The sequence below is a fragment of the Rhinoderma darwinii genome, chromosome 3 (genome assembly GCF_050947455.1).
Source record: "Rhinoderma darwinii isolate aRhiDar2 chromosome 3, aRhiDar2.hap1, whole genome shotgun sequence".
NCBI classification, from domain to species: Eukaryota; Metazoa; Chordata; class Amphibia; order Anura; family Rhinodermatidae; genus Rhinoderma; species Rhinoderma darwinii.
In genome coordinates this window covers 270,777,265-270,801,682 of record NC_134689.1, presented here as the reverse complement: position 1 = coordinate 270,801,682, position 24,418 = coordinate 270,777,265, and the positions used below count along the sequence as shown (strand labels likewise).

General features: G+C 40.4%; 1 protein-coding gene across 2 annotated transcripts in view; it reads right to left on the bottom strand.

The window, feature by feature from the left end:
• Window positions 1-24,418, bottom strand: part of THSD4 (thrombospondin type 1 domain containing 4) — a 684,213-nt gene that overhangs the window by 603,722 nt on the left and 56,073 nt on the right. For both annotated transcript variants that reach the window (XM_075857920.1, XM_075857921.1), the window contains exons 2-3: window positions 17,938-18,057; window positions 13,563-13,632 (exon numbers count right to left, since the gene is read on the bottom strand). In XM_075857920.1, coding sequence (XP_075714035.1) covers window positions 13,563-13,632; window positions 17,938-17,966 — 99 coding nt within the window. In that variant the 5' untranslated portion in view covers window positions 17,967-18,057. The remainder of the gene's footprint in view (window positions 1-13,562; window positions 13,633-17,937; window positions 18,058-24,418) is intronic.

Here is a 24,418-nt window from a genome sequence, read left to right as displayed (position 1 = left end):
ATATCTACATAGGTGTATAGAGGCCCATTTCCAGCAACCATCACTCCAGTGTTCTAATGGTACATCGTGTTTGCTAACTGTGTTAGAATGCTAATGGATGATTAGAAAACACTTGAAAACCCTTCTGCAATTATGTCCGCACCGCTGTAAACAGTTTTGCTGTTTAAAGGAGCTATAAAACTGACCTTCCTTTGAGCTAGTTGAGAATCTGGAGCATTACATTTGTGGGTTCGATTAAACTCTCAAAATGGCTAGAAAAAGAGAGCTTTCATGTGAAACTCGACAGTCTATTCTTGTTTTTCGAAATGAAGGCTATTCCATGCGAGAAATTGCCAAGAAACTGAAGATTTCCTATAACAGTGTGTACTACTCCCTTCAGAGGACAGCACAAACAGACTCTAACCAGAGTAGAAAGAGAAGTGGGAGGCCCCGCTGCACAACTGAGCAACAAGACAAGTACATTAGAGTCTCTAGTTTGAGAAATAGACGACTCACAGGTCCTCAACTGGCAGCTTCATTAAATAGTACCCGCAAAACGCCAGTGTCAACGTCTACAGTTAAGAGGCGACTCCGGGATGCTGGCCTTCAGGGCAGAGTGGCAAAGAAAAAGCCATATCTGAGACTGGCTAATAAAAGGAAAATATTAATATGGGCAAAAGCACACAGACATTGGACAGAGGAAGATTGGAAAAAAGTGTTATGGACAGACGAATCGAAGTTTGAGGTGTTTGGATCACACAGAAGAACATTTGCGAGACGCAGAACAACAGAAAAGATGCTGGAAGAGTGCCTGACGCCATCTGTCAAGTATGGTGGAGTTAATGTGATGGTCTGGGGTTGCTTTGGTGCTGGTAAAGTGGGAGATTTGTACAAGGTAAAAGGGATTTTGAATAAGGAAGGCTATCACTCCATTTTGCAATGCCATACCCTGTGGACAGCGCTTGAATGGAGCCAATTTCATCCTACAACAGGACAATGACCCAAAGCACACCTCCAAATTATGCAAGAACTATTTAGGGAAGAAGCAGGCAGCTGGTATTCTATCTGTAATGGAGTGGCCAGCGCAGTCACCAGATCTCAACCCCATAAAGCTGTTGTGGGAGCAGCTTGACCGTATGGTACGCAAGGAGTGCCCATCAAGCCAATCCAACTTGTGGGAGGGGCTTCTGGAAGCATGGGGTGAAATTTCTCACGATTACCTCAGCAAATTAACAGCTAGAATGCCAAAGGTCTGCAATGCTGTAATTGCAGCAAATGGAGCATTCTTTGACGAAAGCAAAGTTTGAAGGAGAAAATTATTATTTCAAATAAAAATCATTATTTCTAACCTTGTCAATGTCTTGACTATATTTTCTAGTAATTTTGCAACTCATTTGATAAATATAAGTGTGAGTTTTCATGGAAAACACAAAATTGTCTGGGTGACCCCAAACTTTTGAACGGTAGTATATATATATTCGTACATCTGAGTACATAAGACCTTAAATATACACTTTATGGTCAGTGTGGACACTTGACCATCACCCCAATATGAGCCTGTTGGACAACCAGTTCATAAACCATGGGCATTCATATGGAGTTCGGCCCCCTTTCTCGGCTAGAACAGCAACCACTCTTCTGGGAAGGCTTTCTTTACGATTTTGGAGCGAAAACAGCATTTACGAGGTCAGGCACTGATGTTGAATGAGAAGGGATGGCTTGCAATCAGTGTTTCAATTTACTCCAAGGTATTGAATGGAGTTGAGGTCGTGGCTCTGTGCAGACCACTTAAAGGGAATGTGTCGCTAGGAAAATATTATTATTTTTTTAGTTAAACAGTTAGTGTATAAATGATTAAACATAGTTCTAATTTTTTAATTTTTTCACGAGTCAGGAAATATTATAAATTAGATTCTAATTTATAACATTTCCCAGTGCTGGTCACTAGATGGAGCAATTCCCAAAATTGCAGCATTGGCATGTGGTAAAGCAACCACATTGCTTTATGCTGCAAAATTTGAGAATACACACTCGCTCTAGTGAGCTCACAGAATCCCCCCTCCTTTATCCTGCTCCCTCCGCTCAAAGTGCTTGCTTCAGAACACAAGTCCGGAAGCCGCGACCGGAAGTAGTAATCTTACTGTCCGGCCGCGGCTTCCGGTCCACAAGAAAATGGCGCCGGACGTCGCTCGGTCGAAGACCTTCAATTTGGACTGTGTGGGAGCGGCGCATGCGCCATTCCCACACAGACGGCGTACAGCATAGTGGATGGAACGGGTCCCGTTCGCATTCACTATGGGGCTGTATGTGCCGTATTCCATGTCTGTATGTGTCGTTAATCGACACATACAGAGATGGAAAAAAAAATGGCAGCCCCCATAGACAAGAAAAAGTTAAAAAATAAAAAAAAGTAAAACACAAACACACAAATAAAACATTTTTTATTAAAACACTAAAAGCAAATTTATATAAAAAAGGACGAGTGTCGTGAAAAATTTTTTTAAGTTCCTCCTCAAAAAACTCGGCACACTAGGTCTTTGTCGACAGTGGCACAGTCATGCTGGAACAGGAAAGGGTATTCCCAAATTGTTGCCACAAAGTTGGAAGCATTCCATAGTCTAAACAGTCTTTGTATGCTGTAGCATTAACAATACCCGTCACTGGAAATAAGGGGTCCAAACCCAAACAAAAAGTCCATGACCATTATCCCGCCTCTGCCAAATTTTACATTACACTTTTGAACTATTTATGGACCTTAATAGATTCGTTAGGAAATTAACATTACTTAGACATTTCTCCATTTCACCGACACCCCCCACCTATTCTCATAGACCCACTCTACACCCATCACCCTTTCCCAATTATGCCTTTTATATATCACCTCTACAAGATCCATAAGTCCCCCACTAATTCCCCTGGCCGCCCTATTATCTCGGGCATTGGATCACGGACGAGCAATCTGTCCCATTTTGTGGACTTAATCTCCAACCATTTGTATGGAGTTTACCATCGTACTTAAAGAATTCCGCACAATTGATTAGGGATTTACGTGGCCTGAAAATTGATCATATGACATCTCCTGTTAAGTTTTTAACAGCAGATGTGTCAGCCCTCTACATGAACATCCCCCACGATAGGGGGTTGATAGCTATAGAATCAGTTTTACTATTCGACCCTCACATACCCACGGTACAGAATGTTTTTAATCAACTGTATTAACTTCATTTTAAGACACAATGTATTTAGTTTTAATAACCAATTTTATAATCCGTTAAGTGGCTGTGCCATGGGTTTCTGGTTTGCACCCTCCTATGCAAACCTTTATATGGGGGACATTTGAAAACATACACATCTTTAGGGATCATCCTTTTAAATACAACATTTTAAAAAGGTACAGACGCTATATAGATGACCTCTTTTTTATATGGAACGGTGAAGAAACTGAAGACATTGACTTTATAGAGCTGCTTAATTCCAATACCTTCGGGTTATCTTTTACACATACCTTTTCTGAGAAATCTATAGACTTTCTGGACCTTAATATTAGTACTAACGATAGCAACAATTTTGTCACTAGAACAAATTTTAAAAATCGGTGGATGTAAATAGCTACCTCGATTTCACAAGCGCACATTACCCGCCATGGTTAAAAAAAATATACCGTTTGATCAATTCAAAAGAGTTAGAAAAAAATTGCTCTACCCAAAAAAACTTTGCTACAGAATGCAACATTTTAGAAAAAAAGATTTAAAAAGGAAAATAATTTTCTTATTAGCCTAATAAAAGGGGCACGTTTGAAAGCCACAGAGTTGACACAGGATTCCTGCATTAAACCATTTACGGATAAGTAGAATGATTTTAGTTCTAGAAACTATTTTATAACCTCCTACAATACGGGTAGTAAAAAAGTCTATTCTACATAAGCACTGGCACATCCTTAAAAATGACCCATATCTTAAGGATCTGTTACCAGACAATCCTAGTATTACTTTCAGAAGATCAAAGACCCTGAGCCCCAAGCAGACTAGGCAAACAAAAAACGTCAGCTCCAAAAGTGTTCCCCATACTTTATGGTTCTTTTAAGTCTGGACACTCAAGGTGTCTTTGCTGTGGTAACATCACACGTAGGAGAAACACATATACATCCTCTGTGACTTCAGAATTCTTTCCTATAAAGTAACTTCTCAATTGTGGAAGTGACTTTGTGATCTATTTGTTGCAATGTCCATGCAATTTACTATATGCTGCGTTATTATGTCTGGCAGAAACCGATGGAATCTGTAACGTAGGTTCCTAAAGAAGCCTTCGATGCAGTGTGGACAGAGCCTTATATTGACAAAATGTAGACAAATTTGACTTCACTCATGAGTGCGCCTATAATCATGACAGATCCTATTAATTGTTAGAGAGCTAAAACTAATGCCAAAGTGCGTCAATAACCATCATTTTCATCACAATCTCTGTCGATTTTTTCACAAGATCTGTCACAATATCTTTTTTAATCATTAAGGGAAGTCTGATTGAACAACTGATGATTTATCATCAATTTGTCAGTTTAGATCAGATGCAATATCTAGATTTACAAAACACTTGCAAGATGTAAACGTCTGTTACAATATTTGGCTTTAATGAACATAATACATATGCTTATGTAATTGACTGCTGTGTTTTTGAACTGCAGCAAAAAACGCAATGTTAAGACGGTGGACGGTTTTTCAATAGCGTTACTAAAAATATTTTTTTTAGAGGTGTTTTAACATTAAAACACCTGCACCTATATCGACAACGGGGGATCCCTATTTCGCCTGGTGAGGCGGCCGCAGAACGTATGTTCCAGCTGGTGTCTAGAGGAGAGGGGACTGCGGCTCTCTGCATTCTTTTGGAATTAAGGAAACAGCAAAGCAAGCGCTTACAGACTGCGTAAAAACAACCAAGGAAAATAACACTTACATAGACCAATATTAGCCATTGTTTTGCTGGCTTCTCAAACAAACGCAGGTAATAAAAGGCAGTGAAATCCTAGCCTTAGGCCTTATTCAGACGGACGTGTCCGTTTTGCGCACGCAAAAAGGTCCGGTGCTTTTCTGTTTTTATTCATTGTTTTTACTACTGTAGCGCGCATCACGCGTGGCACCCGGAAGTGCTTCCGTGTGCCTAGCGCGATTTGCACGCACCCATGGACTTCAATGGGTGCGTGCAGTGCGAAACACGGGCAAAATATAGGACGTCATGAGTTTCACGCAGCGCACATACGCTGCGTGAAATTCACTGACAGTCTGAATGGTCCCATTCATTAACATAGGTCCGTGCGAAGCGCGTGAAAATCACGCGCATTGCATGGACGTATAACACGTTCGTGTGAATAAGGCCTTAGAGGACAGAATGCTCATTCAGCCTGACAGCTATCTCCCCCAACTTCATCATTAACATTCACAGTAAGAGCAGAGCGATCAGAGAAGATTTCCTTTTAAAAAATCATCACATCGTCTCAACATATCTCTATGTATTAAAGGAGCACTCAGTTGGATGTCAGGGTAAAATCTAAAACCAGCAGTATTCTGGAGGTTAAATTTCTTATAGTCTTAATCGTTATTATTCCTCTATAAGGCCCTGTTCACATTGAGTTTTTTGGTGCAGAAACCGCATCTCAATTAGCGCCAAAAAAACAGCTGAAATGCGCCCCCCCCCCCCATTGACTTCAGTGGGAGGCAGAGGTTTTTTCTTTTTTTCTTGGCGGCTTTTCTTGCCGCGGTTGCGCATCTGATATCCCATTGATATCAGTAGGGGGGGGGGGGAGCATTTTTCACAGCGTCTTTTGCCCACGGACCTTGAATTTGCTTTTTCGCCTGTGGCCATTAAACACCACAAAAAAGCGCAGGCAGGTCAAAACGAGCCTCACAATTCCTGAAGGAATTTTGAGGCAGATTTTTTCTGCCTGCAAAAAACTGTGTGAACAGGGCCTAAGTGTATTAACTCTGGAATAGATCATATTTTATACGGGTTAATCTAGATTTACTCTTGAATTACTACCATATAATATTACTGTATAACGTTTATCTTATTTTATATGTGTTAATCTATATTTATTTTTGAATTATTACAATATAATATTGATGTATAGCATTTGTTGTATTTCACAGTAAATAGAGTAACCTATGAAGCTTAATGCATGATTAAATGAAAAGCAGACTCAGCATTCTATATGGACACTGAAGTGAAGTTAGTCCCTGCGGAGATTAAAAGGATTAAGATATCAGTTCATTATAACAAACGCTTTCCAGCCATAGTGATGAAATTACAGTTTATTATATCCTAGACCTCCATATAATAGGGTACAATTTGACCCAAGAACAAGTGTGTTAACCCATAACGGACCTTTGTGGAAATTCCTTGGGGAGGTAATCATGCATCAGGGAAGGCGAGGGGACGAAAGGGTCAGTGCTATTTCAAGGTCAATGCAGAATATTCTATGAACCTGCAGACTATTAACTGCATAGGAACATTGGCTATGCGGAAAGGCATGCAGATGTTCTTGTCAGCACAAAAATCTGAAACAATTTTTGATATCCCATGTGGCTACAGTTAATGGAGGAGAATTAAAAAAATGCACCCCATCACTGCACAACTGTGTAATCTGGAATCTGGAAAAAGTATTGTTAATGCATCCAGGCAGAAAGGGAAATGTAATTTTAGCTGACATATTTTATTAAAGTTAGGACTGTATCCCAAAATATTTTATACATATATGCGTTAAGCGTACCCTTTTAATGGATAAAGTGTTTTATTTAATTTAAAACTTTCCCTAATATACTCTATCAGGGATAAAAAAAAAATTGCTGTGCTATGGAGCGCCAATCTCTTATTTCCCCAGACACATAAATTATGTGTTCACCTTTGAGCACTATTTTACATATAATCTACCTTTAACAAATACATTGCATTACTTTTTTTTAGCACTGATCCGGAGTTACAGTCTGTATTATAGTCCAAAGCTGTATAAAATTCTGCTGGTTGTCATTGGAAACAGTCAACAAGATTGTCATTAGACAGATCCTTTACAGCTCAGTTGGGCTTCTATAAAGTACTGTAACAATGAGAGTGTCTTACATCAGATTACTGTAAGATTGGACTTCCCAGAATGCAATTCACCAGAACAAGATTTATGCAGACATGGAACGTTTGTAGAAATCTAAACTAGGAATGAAAATCTAGACTATATAATTCAGGCTGTAACTCAAGATTAGAAGGAGGGACTGGTGTTTATATACCTCATTTGCATATAAAGAATAAACTTATATTTCTGCAATGGAGCCACTCATCTTAAAAATGGAAACAGTATTATATTCAGGTGAGACTACACTATTTTACTATACTGCTGCCTTTATAGCTCAATTTCTGGTGTCAGACTCCTTGTAAAGCGATGCAATTGCAAATTCAGTCAAATTTGTATGTAGAATAATTCTATATGTAAACTGTACAATGTTGTTCAAAGATGAACATACACTTTAAAATCTTAATGTATGGCAGGTGCCACTAGCGGGTCCAAACTGTACACAGCTCCTGCTATCACAACTAGATTAGACCCCTAAACTGTGCATGTATTCCAGTTGACATTGGGAATTCGATCTCCAATTCGAATGATTCGGGTAACAAGCATATATATTAGCTCATTACTGTAAATTCAACTAAAGCTACAAACAAAGGCGAATCTTTAGTTTAAAATAGCCACAAATTAAACAGACATCAACATTGCCATAAATGGTGGCCGAGCATCTGATATCTTCCATTTACTTTAATGGAAACTAAGGAAATAACCAAGTGCGGAACCCCACGATCAGACATTCATAGCATATCTAATGAGTATGTATGTCATAAATATCTGAATTTCAAATTGCTTAAAGAGAGGTCGTCACCAGTAAAGGCCAATTTCCTACCTTATGTCACGGTCACGCTGATGATGTCAGTGTAATTTGTATACCAATCGGTTTTTCACTTTCCAAGTTATGAGCCATTTTCTTATTATGCTAATTATGGCACACTAGCCAAAGGGGCGGTAACACTGAGGTTTTACTGGGGGCGGTGTCTGTGTTGGCTATTTAATACTGTCCTATCAGCGTCATACAGCTTCCCCCCTTCCCTGCAAATTACGAACTCGCGATAGAAACTGAAATCACACTGTGCAGGGAAGAGGATAAGCTGTATGACGCGGATAGGACAGCCCAAAAAAATAGAGTTTTAAAGCAGCACAGGTCCAGGTAGCTGGGATGGTGTCACGCTGTTAAGTCAGACAAACCCAATCTGACATAATGCAATACTCAAGGTAAAATGGTTTGGCAACAGCACACATCTCCATATTTTCCATCAAAGGGTAAATTTATTGTTACAACATCCAGGCAACATTTCGACCTGTTGTGAGTGGAGGATCTTTCTCAAGCCTGACAGTGTCAGCGACAGCGTCATACAGCCAACACAGATACCGCCCACAGAGAAATAGCAGCGTTACCGCCCCTTTGGCTAGTACAGCCTAATTAGAATAATAAGAAAATGGGCTTTACTGAACGGATGACCGCTCCTCTTGTTATGACAAAAATGTTATGGTTTTGAAATTTATCATAATACTGGCTCATACTGATGAGCCAACCTTATGTCATTAGCCTTTCTAAATCTAATTTACATTACAAACCAGTAAAGGATAGAAATAAAAATTCTCACAGTGGGAAATATACCAGGTACACGATTCTTACTCTGATCTACACTGATGCACTGCCCATACAACACCGGTTACATGTACGACTGCCATTTCATTTATAAACAACACTTCAAAAGATAGCAAATTGGCAGAAGTTTAGTCAGATGTCTTTATTATCTTGAGGGAAAAAAAGGATTAGCTTTCAGACAAAATAGGAGAGGGTATGTTCACCTGATACGATGTCAGATTAAGATTCACAGATCATTTATAAAACCTGGGGCAGCCAATATTTTGGAGCAAATCCGGTGTACATGAATGAACTATATTAACCCTCTCAGGACCAGGCCAGTTTTTGGTTTTTACATTTTCGTATTTGCCTTCCAGCCTATTAAGAGCCATAACATTTAGATTTTTCTGTTGAGACAGCTGTATGACGGCTTGTTTTATGCTGGACAAGTAGTATTTTTGAAGTTAATGTTTAATATACAGTACTGAGCAACGGTTCAAAATTATTTTGCAGTGTGGAATGAAAAGACAGAAATTTCTCCATTATTTTTGGGGTTTCGTTATTACGGTGTTCACTGTGTGGTACAAATGACATGTTAACTTTATTCTTCGTGTCAATTCAATTACGGCAAAACCAAATTTATATAGTTTTTAATGTTTTATTACTTTTACAAAATAAAATTAATTGAAAAAAATTAGTTTAAGGTCGCCATATTCTGAAACCAATAACGTTTTGTATGGGGGTTTTTTTCATTGATGGAGCTGTGCAAGGGTTTGTTTTTTTTTCTATATTTTTGAGAAAACAAGCTGACAAAAAAAAACAGCAACCATGCCATTTTTTTTTACGCCACTCACCACACGGGATATATGACATTACATTTTAATAGTTCAGATTGTTACGGACGCAGCAATACCAATTATGTTTATCAGTGTTTACAATTTATTTTTCAAATGGGATAAGGGGATTTTTTTGAGAAAAACTTGTTTGGCCCACTAGGGGACTTAAAGCAGGGGCGTAGATAGGAGGGGGCAGGCGGGGCTAGTTCCCGGGGCGCAACTACAGTGTGGAGTAGGTGTGGCGCCGCAGAGCAGCCGTATCAAAACAGCTGATCGCTGATGATAGGCACCCTGTTTGCCGGGTGTCCACAGAGTTTAGCTATCTGATCGCTGCTGATGCTGCAGCCGCCCAGCATACAGGGTGCCTATCAGCAGCGATCAGCTGTTTTGATACGGCTGCTCTGCTCCCACCCTCTCAGGGCCCACTTATGGGCCAGGCGGCACGGGCCCCCTCATGCCAGTGGCGTAGATAGCACCAGGGGGTCCCGGTGCTAGTGACCGCCACATTTAATTGTACCTGCGTCCTGAGGATGCAGATACAAATAAATAATATGGCGGAGCAGCTCGATGCTCCGCCGTCACTAGGCTACAGGCCATATTAGACCTGCAGCCTATAAGACACTGGGACGGAGTCCCATCGCAGGCCGGTGTGATGACATCACTGGATCATGCCGGCCTGCACAATGGTCTCAGAGCAGGGAACGGGGCTATGTAAATATTTATTTTATTTCTTTCTACAAGGGGGGGGGGCTGTGTGGCACCATCTACAAGAGGTGCGCTGTGTGGCACCATCTACAAGAGAGGGGCTGTGTGGCACCATCTACAAGAGAGGGGCTGTGTGTGGGGCTATCGACAAGGGGGCTGTGTGTGGCGCTATCGACAAGGGGGCTGTGTATGACCTCTTCAATTTATTTTCTTAAAATGTATTGTTATGGCAACTCCATTATAGAACAAAAAAAAAGTGAAAAAAGAAAACGTACATCTAATCTAAGATTTAGAACATCACGTACGAGGATATACACAGCAAGCAGTTGCATTTCTGCAGTTTCACTTCTGTGTGGAACCACAAGTACCAGCGAGATATACACACCAGTGGAAATTTGGATAATTTCTGCATGCTAGCTGGGGGAAGGTCAAACCCTTGATGGACACTTCAGACTGTACATCTACAACCGTCTGAGCGGTAAAAAAACTATCATTTTGTACATCTAATTGATTGGTAAAAAAAAGCAAACATGGCGAGGGGGACGGAAATGTCGGGAAGAAGTTGAGGGGGGCGCCAATCCTAATCTTTGGCCCGGGTGCAGGAGAACCTAGCTACACCTCTGCCTCTTTGTTTTAGCGATTGGTGGGGTCTCAATGCTTGGACCCCCACCAATCAAAACTTCTAACATGTCACTATGACTTTTTTTTTTTATGTACCATATGACATTTTATGTGACATTTTATAAATCCTATAAAAGGTGCAAACAATAATCACATCGGAAAAACATGATTTTTGGTTAACACCAACATGTCTCAGAAATCTGATTAACATGCAGATTTTTCTGCAGATTACACAATTTGTATTGCAATAGGCTTTATTATCCATTTTACATATTTGTTCTCTAATCTTAAATCTATTGATGACTTATGTATCACTGTAACTTTTTAGATGTGTCACTGCAAGCTAAAAAGATACTTCCTCTTTCTTAGACAGACTATGAATCTGCTTACATAGCTAAAAATATGATTGAAGACGTAGCTAAAATATAGGATTACAATTATAACAAAACATGTGATATAATGTGACATAATGTATACGTGTTCTTTTATGATGACTCCAGGATAAAATCCCTCGTGATTTAGAGGAGGAGACGTGGTCAATATTGATTGGATAGACTGAAGGCCACGGCCCTTCTTATGTGATTGAAAGGGAGACATGGCCAACACCCCTTTTAATGATATATATTCTATGTATTGTTTGCTAATAAACTAGAGAATCTGATTGCACTTACAAAATGTGTGAAGTGTGTCGTTTCTCTCCGATGCATCGTCAAGCTCTCCTACATATTTGAAACCAGATAATAGACTACGAGGTCCAGTTGATGACCTGCCTAAATTGATGACCCTTAACACATGTGAATGGGGTTTTGTGTATTATACGAAGGATTTTCAGTGCAGGATTTTAAATGTTCACACGTACAGAACTCTATCAGGATTTGGGTGTGGATTCTGCATTTCGGTGGCAATGTTGTCACATACTCCGAAAAATATCCATGTGAAATAATGAATGCGCTGCCAAGTGTCAGCTGTGGATTTCTGCTGCAGATTTTCTATAAAAAACCTTGAGGATTTGTCTATGGCAAATCCCTGCCATGTGCACATAGCCTAATATTTCACAGAAGTAAAGTAAAGCTAAGGCTACATAGGAATTTTGGCCTCGACCGAGTTTGCATACAGTAATGAAAGTGAATTCAGCTGCATTGCAACCCACAGGTTGCCACAACCTAGACACAATAGTCGCAAGAAATCCAAACTTGAAGGATTTCTCGCGACCGCGATTTCTGCGGGGAGCAACGTAGCCCCATTTCATTTCCATTTTCATTACGGAGATGCAGCCAGCGCGCAACACTGCAGTGCAAGACAGCAATTTTCGACGTCGACCTGTACACACTGCTACTTTCTGCAGGGGGCCTGTCCTGGTTTCTTGCTGTGTTATGCATCACATGCAAGGTCCTGCCAGTGTGCAGCACTTTGCCAGGCCTGATGTGGCAGTATAAGGGAGTTCAGGGCTGGCCCCTCTTCCCCCAGTCACACCTCCTGTGCCCTGGAATCATTACACCACTCGATGTAGACGTATGAGAACTTTTGCAGGACGAGTCATTGTTTAACGGCACCATTTGGGGGTACCTAGGCTTTATTGGTAAACCTTTATTTTTTGGGGGGGAATGGGAAAAAAGGGGACTTTACAATGCGATCGTTCGTTCACTATTATTATGCTTTGGTATACCCAGTTTATCAAAGAATTTTTGCCTTTCAGTAATAAACTGACAGGCAATCAAAAAGGCATGTCCTAATAGGTAAAAACAGCCATGGTAGGATTTTGACAGCGGCATCTAAGGGGTTAAATGTCTGGGATTGGAGTTCTCTACATTACTGGCCGTTGCAGCGTGAGGTCGACTGCGGCTGGCACAGGCACAGCTCCTGTGCCCATTCCATCCACTGGACGTATCTGTAAGTGCATTTAAAGCAATGCACCCGCAGTTTGAACAGTTACGTCCATCTGCGTGTAGGGGATAAGGGGGTTTTCTCAGCAAAATAACCCCTTTACCTATATCCTATTAGCCATCATAATGGGTGTCACCCCACTCGGGATCCCCCTCTATGAGCTAAAGCAACTGCTATAGAAGAATAGCCCCCATTCTGACAGACACGACTGTGACCTGTCCATGTATTACATGGTGGGCCATTCATCTGAATATATGGCATTTAACACTATATTCCCCTTGCAGTGTACTCTGAATCAGAAATGTCATCCGAGGAGTCAAAACTGTGTCGATCAGCCAGAAGAGTATTTGGAAAAGGGGGGCAAAAAGATCAAGTGGGAACATAACATGGCAATCAGAAGGAATACATTGTTACAGATCAGTGTGTCACTTTAAAAATAGATTTTTCTTAAATTTTCAATCAAGAAATTTTATTAGCATGTCCAAACTTCACCTACTCACGTTGTTAACGCTTAAAAATAGAATATCACTAGAACATTGAATAGAGGCTTTCAGGCAATGCGCAGGGGAAGTTTATGTAAAAAGAACTTGTTTGCAACCGCAGTGAAAATTAAGTTAAATTAGGAGCCATTAGTAACGGAACAAAATAAATGTAGTCGCTTGATTTACGACTCCCGTGTAGCCTCAGCTGCTTACAGTTTAAATGTTCAAGTTTAATCAATAAAAGACACATGATTTTTCAACAAATGAAAACATACGAATTAAAGGCAAGCTTTGTTCAACCTTTCACTGACGGGGAGACAGACAACAACATTGGCCACTGAACAGTGGAGATTTCTTACCTTTCTGTGGTCAATTGACAGCTGTGAGAATACCAGCTGAAATCCTAACAATACTATGGAGCTGACCAATCTGCAAAGAAAAATAGAGCTGGTAATGTAAAGATAACTTAATATTCAGTCCAGCATTCCAGCAGCATACCAGCACATTGACTAGTGATTACGGATACCGCATTCTTTTACAATGACGTCTATTTACAGTATATACATACACACAAGAATTAAAAAGGGAAACATTCGCCTCATTAATTCAGAGAAACATATTCCTTTCCACAATGGGTCATGTAAAGCTTGTAATGTACCGGTTATTAAATGGAGTGAGGTTTCCTTCCACGGTAATACCATTTATGGAAATGAAATCTAGATAGTACAATACAGATAATAGAGATAGTAACATGAACAAAATAACAAAGTTGTTGAAAGCTTTATTTATCTCCATCTTTCAACACCATTTCAATTTTAGAAAATAAATTCTGGGTTAATAATTCAACATTATATCATTATAGCATTATGTAGCTCACTTTTTTTGATAGAGCGGTAAATCCCTTAATTTTCTTCACACAGCCATAGCATTAAGTCATAGAATTCGGACTGCCTATAGCCACCACTAGGAGGAGCTGAGGAGTTTACAGCATACAGATTTAGTATTGAGCCCTTAATAGGAGCTGTATGAATCAGCGTTAAATTAGCTCCCACTGGTGGTGGCTGCAGGCAGCCAGAAACGTAGGATTTAACTCAATGGGGGAGATTCACTTAGACTAGCGTTTCATATGCCAGTCTCAGAATAAATGCTGCTGGAATAAGATTCAATTTATTGGAGACGTAAGTCCCATTTTGGCTGTCCGTGCGCTAGAAAAGGAAATCTATTTCTGCTATCATTCATGCCAGCTTGAGGGTGGCCCTGCCCCATCAGTTAAGCCCAAACCATCCCAGTTTTTGAAAAGTAATGGAGACTGCAGAGAAAACAAAAATACTTTTTTATGCCAGAATAATGGCGTAGATTGCTTAATAACTTCCCCACAATGACTGTGTGAAGGAAAGCAGGGGATTTGAAGTCCTGTCTCAGAAAAAAGCATAAGGATATGTTATGAAATCATTATGCTAATCATTTTAGAATGTTTTACATGAGAGAAAAACATATGGTGTTCATTCAAAGTTGGACTTTTACTTTATGGTATATACAAGAGATGTCTATCTCTTCCCTCTCCTTTTTTATCCAACAACCATTTTTTTTTACACCATTTATTGGCCTCTTCATATAAGCCCCTAAAAAGGTGTTGTTCGCCTCACCCTCTGACATGACAAGTTGACAAGTTGGGCCACCATCAGCTCCAAGCCTACAATTAGGACTACGCAGATATATCATCCTTGGTATTTGATAATACAGCTGCATATTAGTTTTAGAAAATAGCACAAACAGGATTAAAGTATAGATTTTACATTAATTCATAAACTATATATTGTCTGTATGAATTGAAGGGTTTATTCACCTTTAAACACAATTTAGCAGATTGCACATACAGTAAAATTAACCAATAAGTGTTTGAAGTCTGATAATCTGGCACTTATTTCCATTGCTAAACTCTTAATATAAAGTGGAATTTCACAAAACTTGAAGCAGAAGAGTGAGCTGCGATTATCAATTAGTAGCAGATTTTGTGTTAATATTTTATTTTGAGCTTTGATTCTGACGGTTTTCCACATTTGCAATTGAGTTTTGCATACGTGTCCAAAACTCCAGAATATGTGATAATCCCTCACCTATTCGTTCCTTTTGTTGTCAAATTAAGGGCATCACTTCTCTTGTAATGGAATTAAAGCTTGTGCTAGAGAACCCATCTTCACAGCTGACATCTCCCAGAATTCCTTTCTGAAACATTGTCTACATATAGCAGGCTTTGTTGATTTGCATTCGGGGAAATGTATTTACACCAGGTACTATACAATTATCTAATGTATTAAGAACGGTCTACTGCATTGTAAGAGCTCTGCTTAAAGAGGCTCTGTCACCAGATTAGAAGTGCCCTATCTCCTACATAATCTGATCGGCGCTGTAATGTAGTTAACAGCAGTGGTTTTTATTTTGAAAAACAATATTTTTTTTTACCAAGTTATGAGCAATTTTAGATTTATGCTAATGAGTTTCTTAATAGACAACTGGGCGTGTTTTTACTTTTTCCAACTGAGCGTTGTGAAGAGAAGTGTATGACGCTGACCAATCAGTGACCAATCAGCGTCATACACTTCTCATCGTTCCAGCACAGCTTCTTTCACTGCACAATCACACTGTAACAATGAGAAGTGTATGACGCTGATTGTTCAGTGTCATACACTTCTCTTCACAACGCCCAGTTGGAAAAAGTAAAAACACGCCCAGTTGTCTATTAAGAAACTAATTAGCATAAATCTAAGATTGTTTATAAAATTATCATTTTTCAAAATAAAAACCTCTGTTATCTACATTACAGCGCCGATCACATTATGTAGGAGATAGGGCACTTATATTCTGGTGACAGAGCCTCTTTAAGCAGAGCTCTTATAATGCAGTAGACCGTTCTTAATACATTAGATTATTCAGATGGCCGTGTTTGGTCTGTGAGTTACGGACCGTATGTCGGCCACATTTCCCCACACCGTTCAGAGAGCCAGGCTCCTGGCATCGTAGTTATCTATGACGCTATGTGTCCCTGCCCCCCGCTGGAATACTGTCCCGTACTGAAAACACGATTACAGTACGGGACAGTATTCCCGCGGAGAGGCAGATAGCTAGGATGCTAGAAGCCCGGCTCCCTGAACTGTGTTTGGTCCGGGAAATGCGGCCGACATATGGTCCGCATCTCACGGACCGAACACGCCTTTCTGAATGAGGACTAAGGCCTTGTTCACACAAAAATCTGCCTCAAAATTCCTTAAGGTTTTGACCTGCCTGTGCTTTTTCGCAGCATTTTTCGCATGTGGCCATTGAAGCTAATGCAAGGACCGCAGGCAAAACGCGCCGCGAAAAACACTCGGAAACAAGTGAAAATCAATGGGAGGTTGATGCTGTTTCCGCGTTAAAAAAGAATGGCAGAAAACTCTGTGTGAACAGGGCCTTAGCGTTAGGACTGTGCATGTTTACAACCTTACTGACTGTTCAAAATAACAATCAGAAGAATTGTGAACACCGCTCTGGACTATATAACATAGGCTGAAACCCCAAAATCACTACAAGATGCAGTACAGGTAATGCAATAAAAGTCTTTTCTCTCTTTGTATATATATATATATATATATATATATATATATATATATAATTTTTTTTTTTATTAAACACACCATGCACAATGGTGCTTAAAGAGGCTCTGTCACCAGAATAAAAATGCCCTATCCCCTAAATAACTAGATTCCAGCGCCGATAAAATTAACAGCAGTTTTTTTATTTTGAAAAACGATCTTTTTTTCAGCAAGTTATGACCTTTACTACGTTTATGCAAATTAGTTTCTTAATGCCCAAGTGGGCGTTTTTTAACTTTTAAATAAGTGGGCGTATTACAAAGAAGTGTATGACGCTGACCAATCAGCATCATACATTACAACGAAGCTTGTTTCACTGAACAGCGTGATCTCGTGTGACGTCACTTCCGCCCACAGGTCCTTCGTCTCTAGGGAGTTCTATATGCTTACCTGCACTGTGTGATGCTGCCTCCTCCGCTGCTGCTGCAGATCCGACGACTGTAACTTCTCATACGCCTGGAGACAATCTAAGTTCAGTCTTCAGATGCAGGGATGAAGGACCTGTGGGCGGAGGTGACGTCAAAGCGTGGTCTCGCGAGATCACGCTGTTCAGTGAAACAAGCTTGGGTGTAATGGAGAGAAGTGTATGATGCTGATTGGTCAGCGTCATACACCTCTTTGTAATACGCCCACTTGGTTAAAAGTTAAAAAACGCGCACTTGGGCATTAAGAAACGAATTTGCATAAATGTAATAGAGGTCATAACTTGCTGAATAAAGATTGTTTCTCAAAACAAAAAACACTGCTGTTAACTACATTCCAGCGCCGATAAAATGATGTAGGAGATAGGGCTTTTAATCTGGTGACAGAGCCTCTTTAAGGGGGAATCTACCCTTTACAGATCTAGCAAGTAAAATATAACATCAACGGTAACAACAGCAAAAACCAAGTTAATAAAAACACAGAAAAATATCCTACAATGCAGTCTAAACGAATATTCGCAGATTCTAGTCAACCAAACTATTGAAAAGCAGCTGTAATCACATACTCTTTTTTACATGGTTTTTGGAAACGTGACATGTTAAATACATTTAAAGTCATGCGTTGTGACTTGAAAAACAGAACTTCAGGGATCACAGGTCCACAGCAATAATGAACAACTCACCGTAAAGATACAATCAAACTGTCAACCATGTTCCTAGGAAAGAATCGCTAAAGCGTGAAAAAGCTTCCTGAAGGACGATAGTGTGGTTTTGATCTACTGATAATGGAGACAAATTCTTTCCTGAAACAAAAAACAAATACATATGTAGTATATTCATTTTAGGGAAATCAATCAAGTGCTCAGTTATCCTGAAACTAAAAATGGAAATGCCATTCTTGAATACTAAGCATTATTAATGTAAACCACATAAGCAATTAAATTCTCTAAAGTACCCACAAAAAAATAAAAATATGAATAAAATATAGAAAAAATTAATTTAGAATCCAACAATGTTGTAAGAACATAAGCAGAAACTGAATTGGCAGAAATCTAGAAAAAACATGCAGTAATGTATCCAAAATGTATAATATATATTTATACATACACTATTTGGCCAAAAGCTTGTGGACACCTGACGACCACACCGAATAAAAACAGATCATACAAACGCTTATTCCTAATCATTGTCCTGTGTAAACAGGGCAGCGATCAGCCGAAAAACGGGCAAACACTTCTTTGTCGGCTGATCGGATCTTTCACGTGAACCAAAAAAATGCTCAATGGTACCACATCTCCTTGATCAAGGGTTTTACAAGGAAAGACTGGGCCCCTTAGCAAACTTTTGATTGGGCCCTGCTCCCCCACAAACACCCCCCCCCATCCCCCGCCAATGAACATTTATCAGTTCTGTGTGCAATGTAAAAATACAGCTACCTTACAAAGCTGTAGATCATCTCCCCCTCCCCTATTTTATACCCACTGTAGATCGTGCCACACACACACCCTTTATAGACAGTGCCACACCTCCCTTGTGGATCGTGCCACGTACCCTTCTAGATCGTGCCACCCCCCCCCCCCCGTAGTGCCACAAGCTAGCTCCTTGCTCCAACATAGTATTCAATTGTATTTGCGTCCTAAGAACGCAGATACAATTAAATGTGGCTATCACCCGGGGTACCGGATGCCCGGTGCTAGTGACGCCACCGGCGTCCCCTCATACTGCAATCCCCATAGAAGCCGCTACGGCTGCTATAGCGGTAGTTCCACCACTGTCCCTAAACGTATTAACAATTGTTCATCCCCATACATTCCGAACATTGCTCTGCTGGAAAGGAGCAAACAAGCGGCAATCTACATGCTGTATTGCGGATTGGCGTTCATTTGCCAGGCAGAAAAAAATCTGCCCATTTAAAAGGGCCCTTTAGGCATAAATCAAACCAGGTTCAAATGGCTGCCCATTAACACCAGTTGCTGACACCACTGGATCTCCATGGAGGAATCAGTTTGATAAAGCACAATAGATTGTGGTGCACTGATTCACATGGAAAATGCCAACTGCCCCAGCAGTGGAGCATGGATTTTCAGGAAAGATTTGTTGGTGAGGGGCAGTTTTCACAGTGAATGTTGCACAGACTTTTCTGGCTGCACCATTCTCTGGATTAGAAACATAATTGACTCTTTTTGTGCTTATTAGAATGTTATACCGGTTTCAGGAGACAAACTAAAAAGTATAGCGATTGTATGTTCTCCCTGTGATTGCGTGGGTATCCTCCGGGTACTCAGGTTTCCTCCCAAACCCCAGAAACATATAGATCGTAAGTTTTAGATACACTACCATGTATGAATGCCAAATTATTTCAATTTCAATACTTTTTGTGGGTGAACAGTGCATTATTTGAATAAAATACAAGGGTACAAATCATTTCAATCACATGTGTATATTGTCTTTTAAACCGCATTAAAAATACAAATGTAAAAAAATGGCAGCCTTTTTAAAATGTTACATGCATTTTTTAAGCTTTTTTTGGTGGCATTTTTTATTTTGAATTTTTTTTTAAGCCCTATAGAGTAGCCTATGGGAATAATGCCAGATAAAGTGCCATACTCCGAGAAAGCTGCATTTTGAGAATAGACCACTGACCACAAGAACGCTGCAAACTAAAAAAAAAATGCTTTGTATGTAGGCTTTTTAATATTTCAGTATAGGACTTTAAAATAACATGTGATAAAAGTGTGACTGGCTGGAATCACACGTGCAGTCTCTGTGACCATTTTTTGAGACAAGCACAGGTATATAACCCAAAAAAAAAAGGCTAAAGTACAAAGACTGATACAGTACGTCTCCTCTATTTTGTATACATTCCTCTGTTCCTCAAAAACTGCATCAAAACCTGCATGTGTGATTCCAGGGTAAAAGCACAAACTTTTATATGACTTTCCTTGTATTGTTGCTTGTGCTTTGCATATGAAAAGGTTTTTGTAAGGACATTCTTCGATTAAGAATAAAACGTAAGACAATACGGATTTATTATTTTCCAGTAAAATATAAGAGGGCATTAGGTTTCTTCTGCATAAAGATGAGTGTTTATAGACAGCACTTGTGCACCGCGCGCCTTTTAATTTGGAGAATGGATTTTACATATGAAAACACTGTAAAAGCTACGCGGCTGCAGGCTGCACGATGAAATGTCATTGGATTAATCATCCTGGTTAGGCTTTGTGATGAGTGCAATGTTAGTCTTTTATCTCCACACTGGGGCTCTCAGCAATAAGCTCATGTAATAAAAAGGCTCTTTATGGACTATAGAATGAGAGTAGTGGAGCTTTCTTCTAGTTTAATAACTACTTGTGAGTAACTGGAAATGCTGGACATTTAGATCACATATGGTCAAAAATTTGAAAATCCTTCATGCTACTTCAGTGCATTGAATAGAGGAACATTATATTTTACCATCCAATGTTAACACTAGGCAATGACTTGTACCAATGAAAGCAGGGTCTTAATAATTTGATGTACGCAACTTTCTGCTACTTGCACAACTAAATATTGAAGTCCCGGGGTTGCAGACAGAGAGAATGAACAAAAAAGGCAATGATATAATCCACATGTAGTCTAAAGAAAAGATGAACCCAGTATACCAATGTTACACAAGATCCGTAAGCAGGAGCGCACGCAAAAATTATAGGGCTTCATAGCAAAACATAGTAAGTGCTGCACCCTTCACAAACAGCTCCGACAAATATACACATTTTGTATTCATTTAATGTTGACTATCATTTTAGAACAGTCCTTTATATTGGGAGATCTGTTAAGGATCTATTCACACGACTGGGTCAGAGGGTTGGCCGATAAAAACGGAAGTTTTGGCCTGTTTTTCCCTGATGTTTTGCATCCGTTCCGGGCCATGTTGCCGTTTTAAACGGCCGATTTTGACCCGTTTGTTTTAAAATCGGATGAATTTCATTTGTACATTTTTTGCCACACACTTCCCTCTGTAGATCGTGCCACACAGCCCCCTGTAATGCCACACAGCGCACTGTAGGTAGTGCCGCACAGCCCCCTCTAGGTAGTGGCACATAGCCCCCTCTAGGTAGCGCCACACAGCCCCCTGTAGGTAGTTCTACACAGCCCCCCCCATAGGTAGTGCCACACAGCCGCCCCCCATAGGTAGTGCCACACAGCCGCCCCCCATAGGTAGTGCCACACAGCCGCCCCCCATAGGTAGTGCCACACAGCCGCCCCCCCATAGGTAGTGCCACACAGCCCCCCCATAGGTAGTGCCACACAGCCCCCCCCCGTAGGTAGTGCCACACAGCCCCCCCCCCGTAGGTAGTGCCACACAGTCCCCTGTAGGTAGTTCTACACAGCACCACCCCCCCATAGATGGCACCCACACACACACCTGTCTGTAGATAGCGCCACCGACTTCAATGTCTGCCCTGACCTACATTTTAGTTTGGACCTTACATCTCTGTTGGTTATCAATGTACGTCGCCTGTCCACATTGGCCAATGCCAACAGAGACTACTCTGGAGGAAGTGACCTGGGGATACTAGTGGCCAAGTCTACATCTCCGTATGGAGGTTACAGGGTGAACATTCAGCTATCCCTTAGACTCCACTCCCCAGTTTGGCCCTATGCCAAATCCATTGGCAACACAATGGGTCCGCACCATCCTCTGTGACAGTCGCTAACATCCATGGGCCCTGTGATAAACTCCATAAAAGCTGTATCTCTATGCACTGAGCACCCCTTAGACTGTAGAATGATACAACTGTATGTTAAGAAGGATGAGTTCAGAGCCAGGTCATCTTCTCACCATAGGCCCCATAGCAGTGGCGTTGTCTGCCACTATGGGGAATATGCCACTGCCTGTCATCTCCCCTGACATTTCTGTTTACGTACATGCTTGCATTCCCCATAAAATAAAATTTCTAGAGCATTTCTTAGAATGCTGCATTCTGCTGTTCCTGTTATTCCTCCTGGAAATATATGAAAAAACTGACTGGGTGTACTATTCCCCTTAGGAATGGGGTGTGTCCCTACACAATTACGCTTTTCAATTAGAGCTGGTAGTGTCACACCCTATTGACAAAGAGAATGGTAATATCCAGTTGTCAATTTAATGCACAGTTATAAGAAAAGATTATTATTTCATGACCAATACAGTACAAGAATTTACTAAAACAGATATGTTAGGAGAGGTAACGTGCACTTTAAAGGGATCCTGTCATCAACATCTTACCTGTTAAACTAGCCTGACCCCTCAATGGCCGCAGCTGTCCAGAGTTCATTCCTGTTCTCTTCTTTCCTGAAGTCCTCCTCTGTCAGTAAATATAGTCATTTAAACTTTTCCCGCCTTTTATGGTAATTTTTTTCCCCTCTGGGATGGAGCTTCTTAACCACGCCCACTGCCACCACCTGTCCGGCCCTGACTGGCTAAGGAGCTGTCAATCAAAAAGAAGGAGGTGGAGTCCACTCAGATGCTGGAGGAATGAAAACCTGACTCTTTTCAGATGAAGATTTGACTCTTTTCTGCTCATTTGCATATGGCGTGGGACCACTGAAAAACGGAATACTAAAGCTACAGAGCTTACTTAGAACATATTTATAGCTCAGATGACAATGATTTTTCACCCACTTTCACCAGGTATTGCTGGCTTTATAGCTAAAATGCTGGTGACAGGTTCCCTTTAAGGCCCTGTTCACACAGGTTTTGTTTACACGGTTTTTGACACGGAAACTGCACAAAAAAAGCCCGAAAATGCCTCCCATTGATTTCAACGGGAGGCAGAAGCGTTTTTTATCCCACAAAACGGAAAAAAAAAACGCTTGCGGGGAAAAAAAAAACATTATGCCCTTTCTTCAAGCGTTTCCGTCTCTAACCTCTATTGACATCAATGGGAAGCAGAGTAAGCGTTTTTTTGCCTGTGGCACTCAATGGCCGCGGCCGAAAAACTCCACAAAAAACACGGCAAATTGTGCATGCAGGTCAAAATCTGCCCCAAAATTCCTGAAGGAATTTTGCAAAAAACTCCACCTGCAAAAAAAATCTCTGTGTGAACAGGCCCTAAGAGTAAGCTGTATTAACTAAAAAAATTGTGGTAAGGTTCACATAGAAGCCCTTATAATAAAAAAAAAGTGTCTAGAAATTAATCTCCTGTTACATAAATCCATGTTCTCAGTGGGGCTCAATCAAATTTCCCTCTCTCTCAGAAACAGGTACACAATTCATAGGACCTTTATAAAGTATAAAAAGCACAAGTAGGGCATATTGAAAAAAATAAATGAATTGAAATAATTTGAATGGCTGGTCAAATACATTTGCTTACAACCGCGGTGTATGAAAAGAGCAATATTTTATCAGGATAACTAAGTCAGTAAACTGCATAGTGAAATATTACTTTCCATCAGAGTTCCCAAATTTAGCAGATCCAGCAGGACAGTCCCAGATTTCAAGTGCTAACCTGGTTTCCCACTCCCACATTTCAATGAATCCAGAAGGTCCCAACAGCTGGGAGATCCTATGGAATGTAGACACCTTGTCTGTAGTAAAGCTCATGACATGAATATGAGTAATACATTACTAGTTTTATCAGCTACTGAATAACTTACATCATTCTGAACAAGGCAGAGAGTTCATTCAGTCAGAATAAAGGGGGGAGTGTCAGCTGCTCTGTGATGAGGGGATTATGTAACTGGGCACTGTAGGCATTAAATGGGCATTGGGTGCACTATTTATCTGAGCAAAGTATGGCAAGGCACTATGTGGGCTGTGTAGGCAAAGTATGGGACTCAATATGATGGCACCATATAACACTGAGCATAATGTGGATATTCTGGGCATTGTAGAATTCTGGGCAATGTATGGCAAGACCTTGGCACTATATATAGAACTATCTGTGCACTTGATGCAGTAAACAGTCACTGTTTGGCATTCTCCCAGCAAATTGTGCATCATTTATCTGGGCACTGTACAGCTCTAGTTACCCAGGGAATATATGACATTATATTCATATATACATATAAATCTGGCCGTTAATGGGGTAGGACAAAAGTCTTCCTTTTCATAAACATGGGAGATATGCATTTGCCGGTTATAATCTAGGGTACATTTTTTTAACATTTAAAATGTGTATACAGTATATGATGTACCAATAT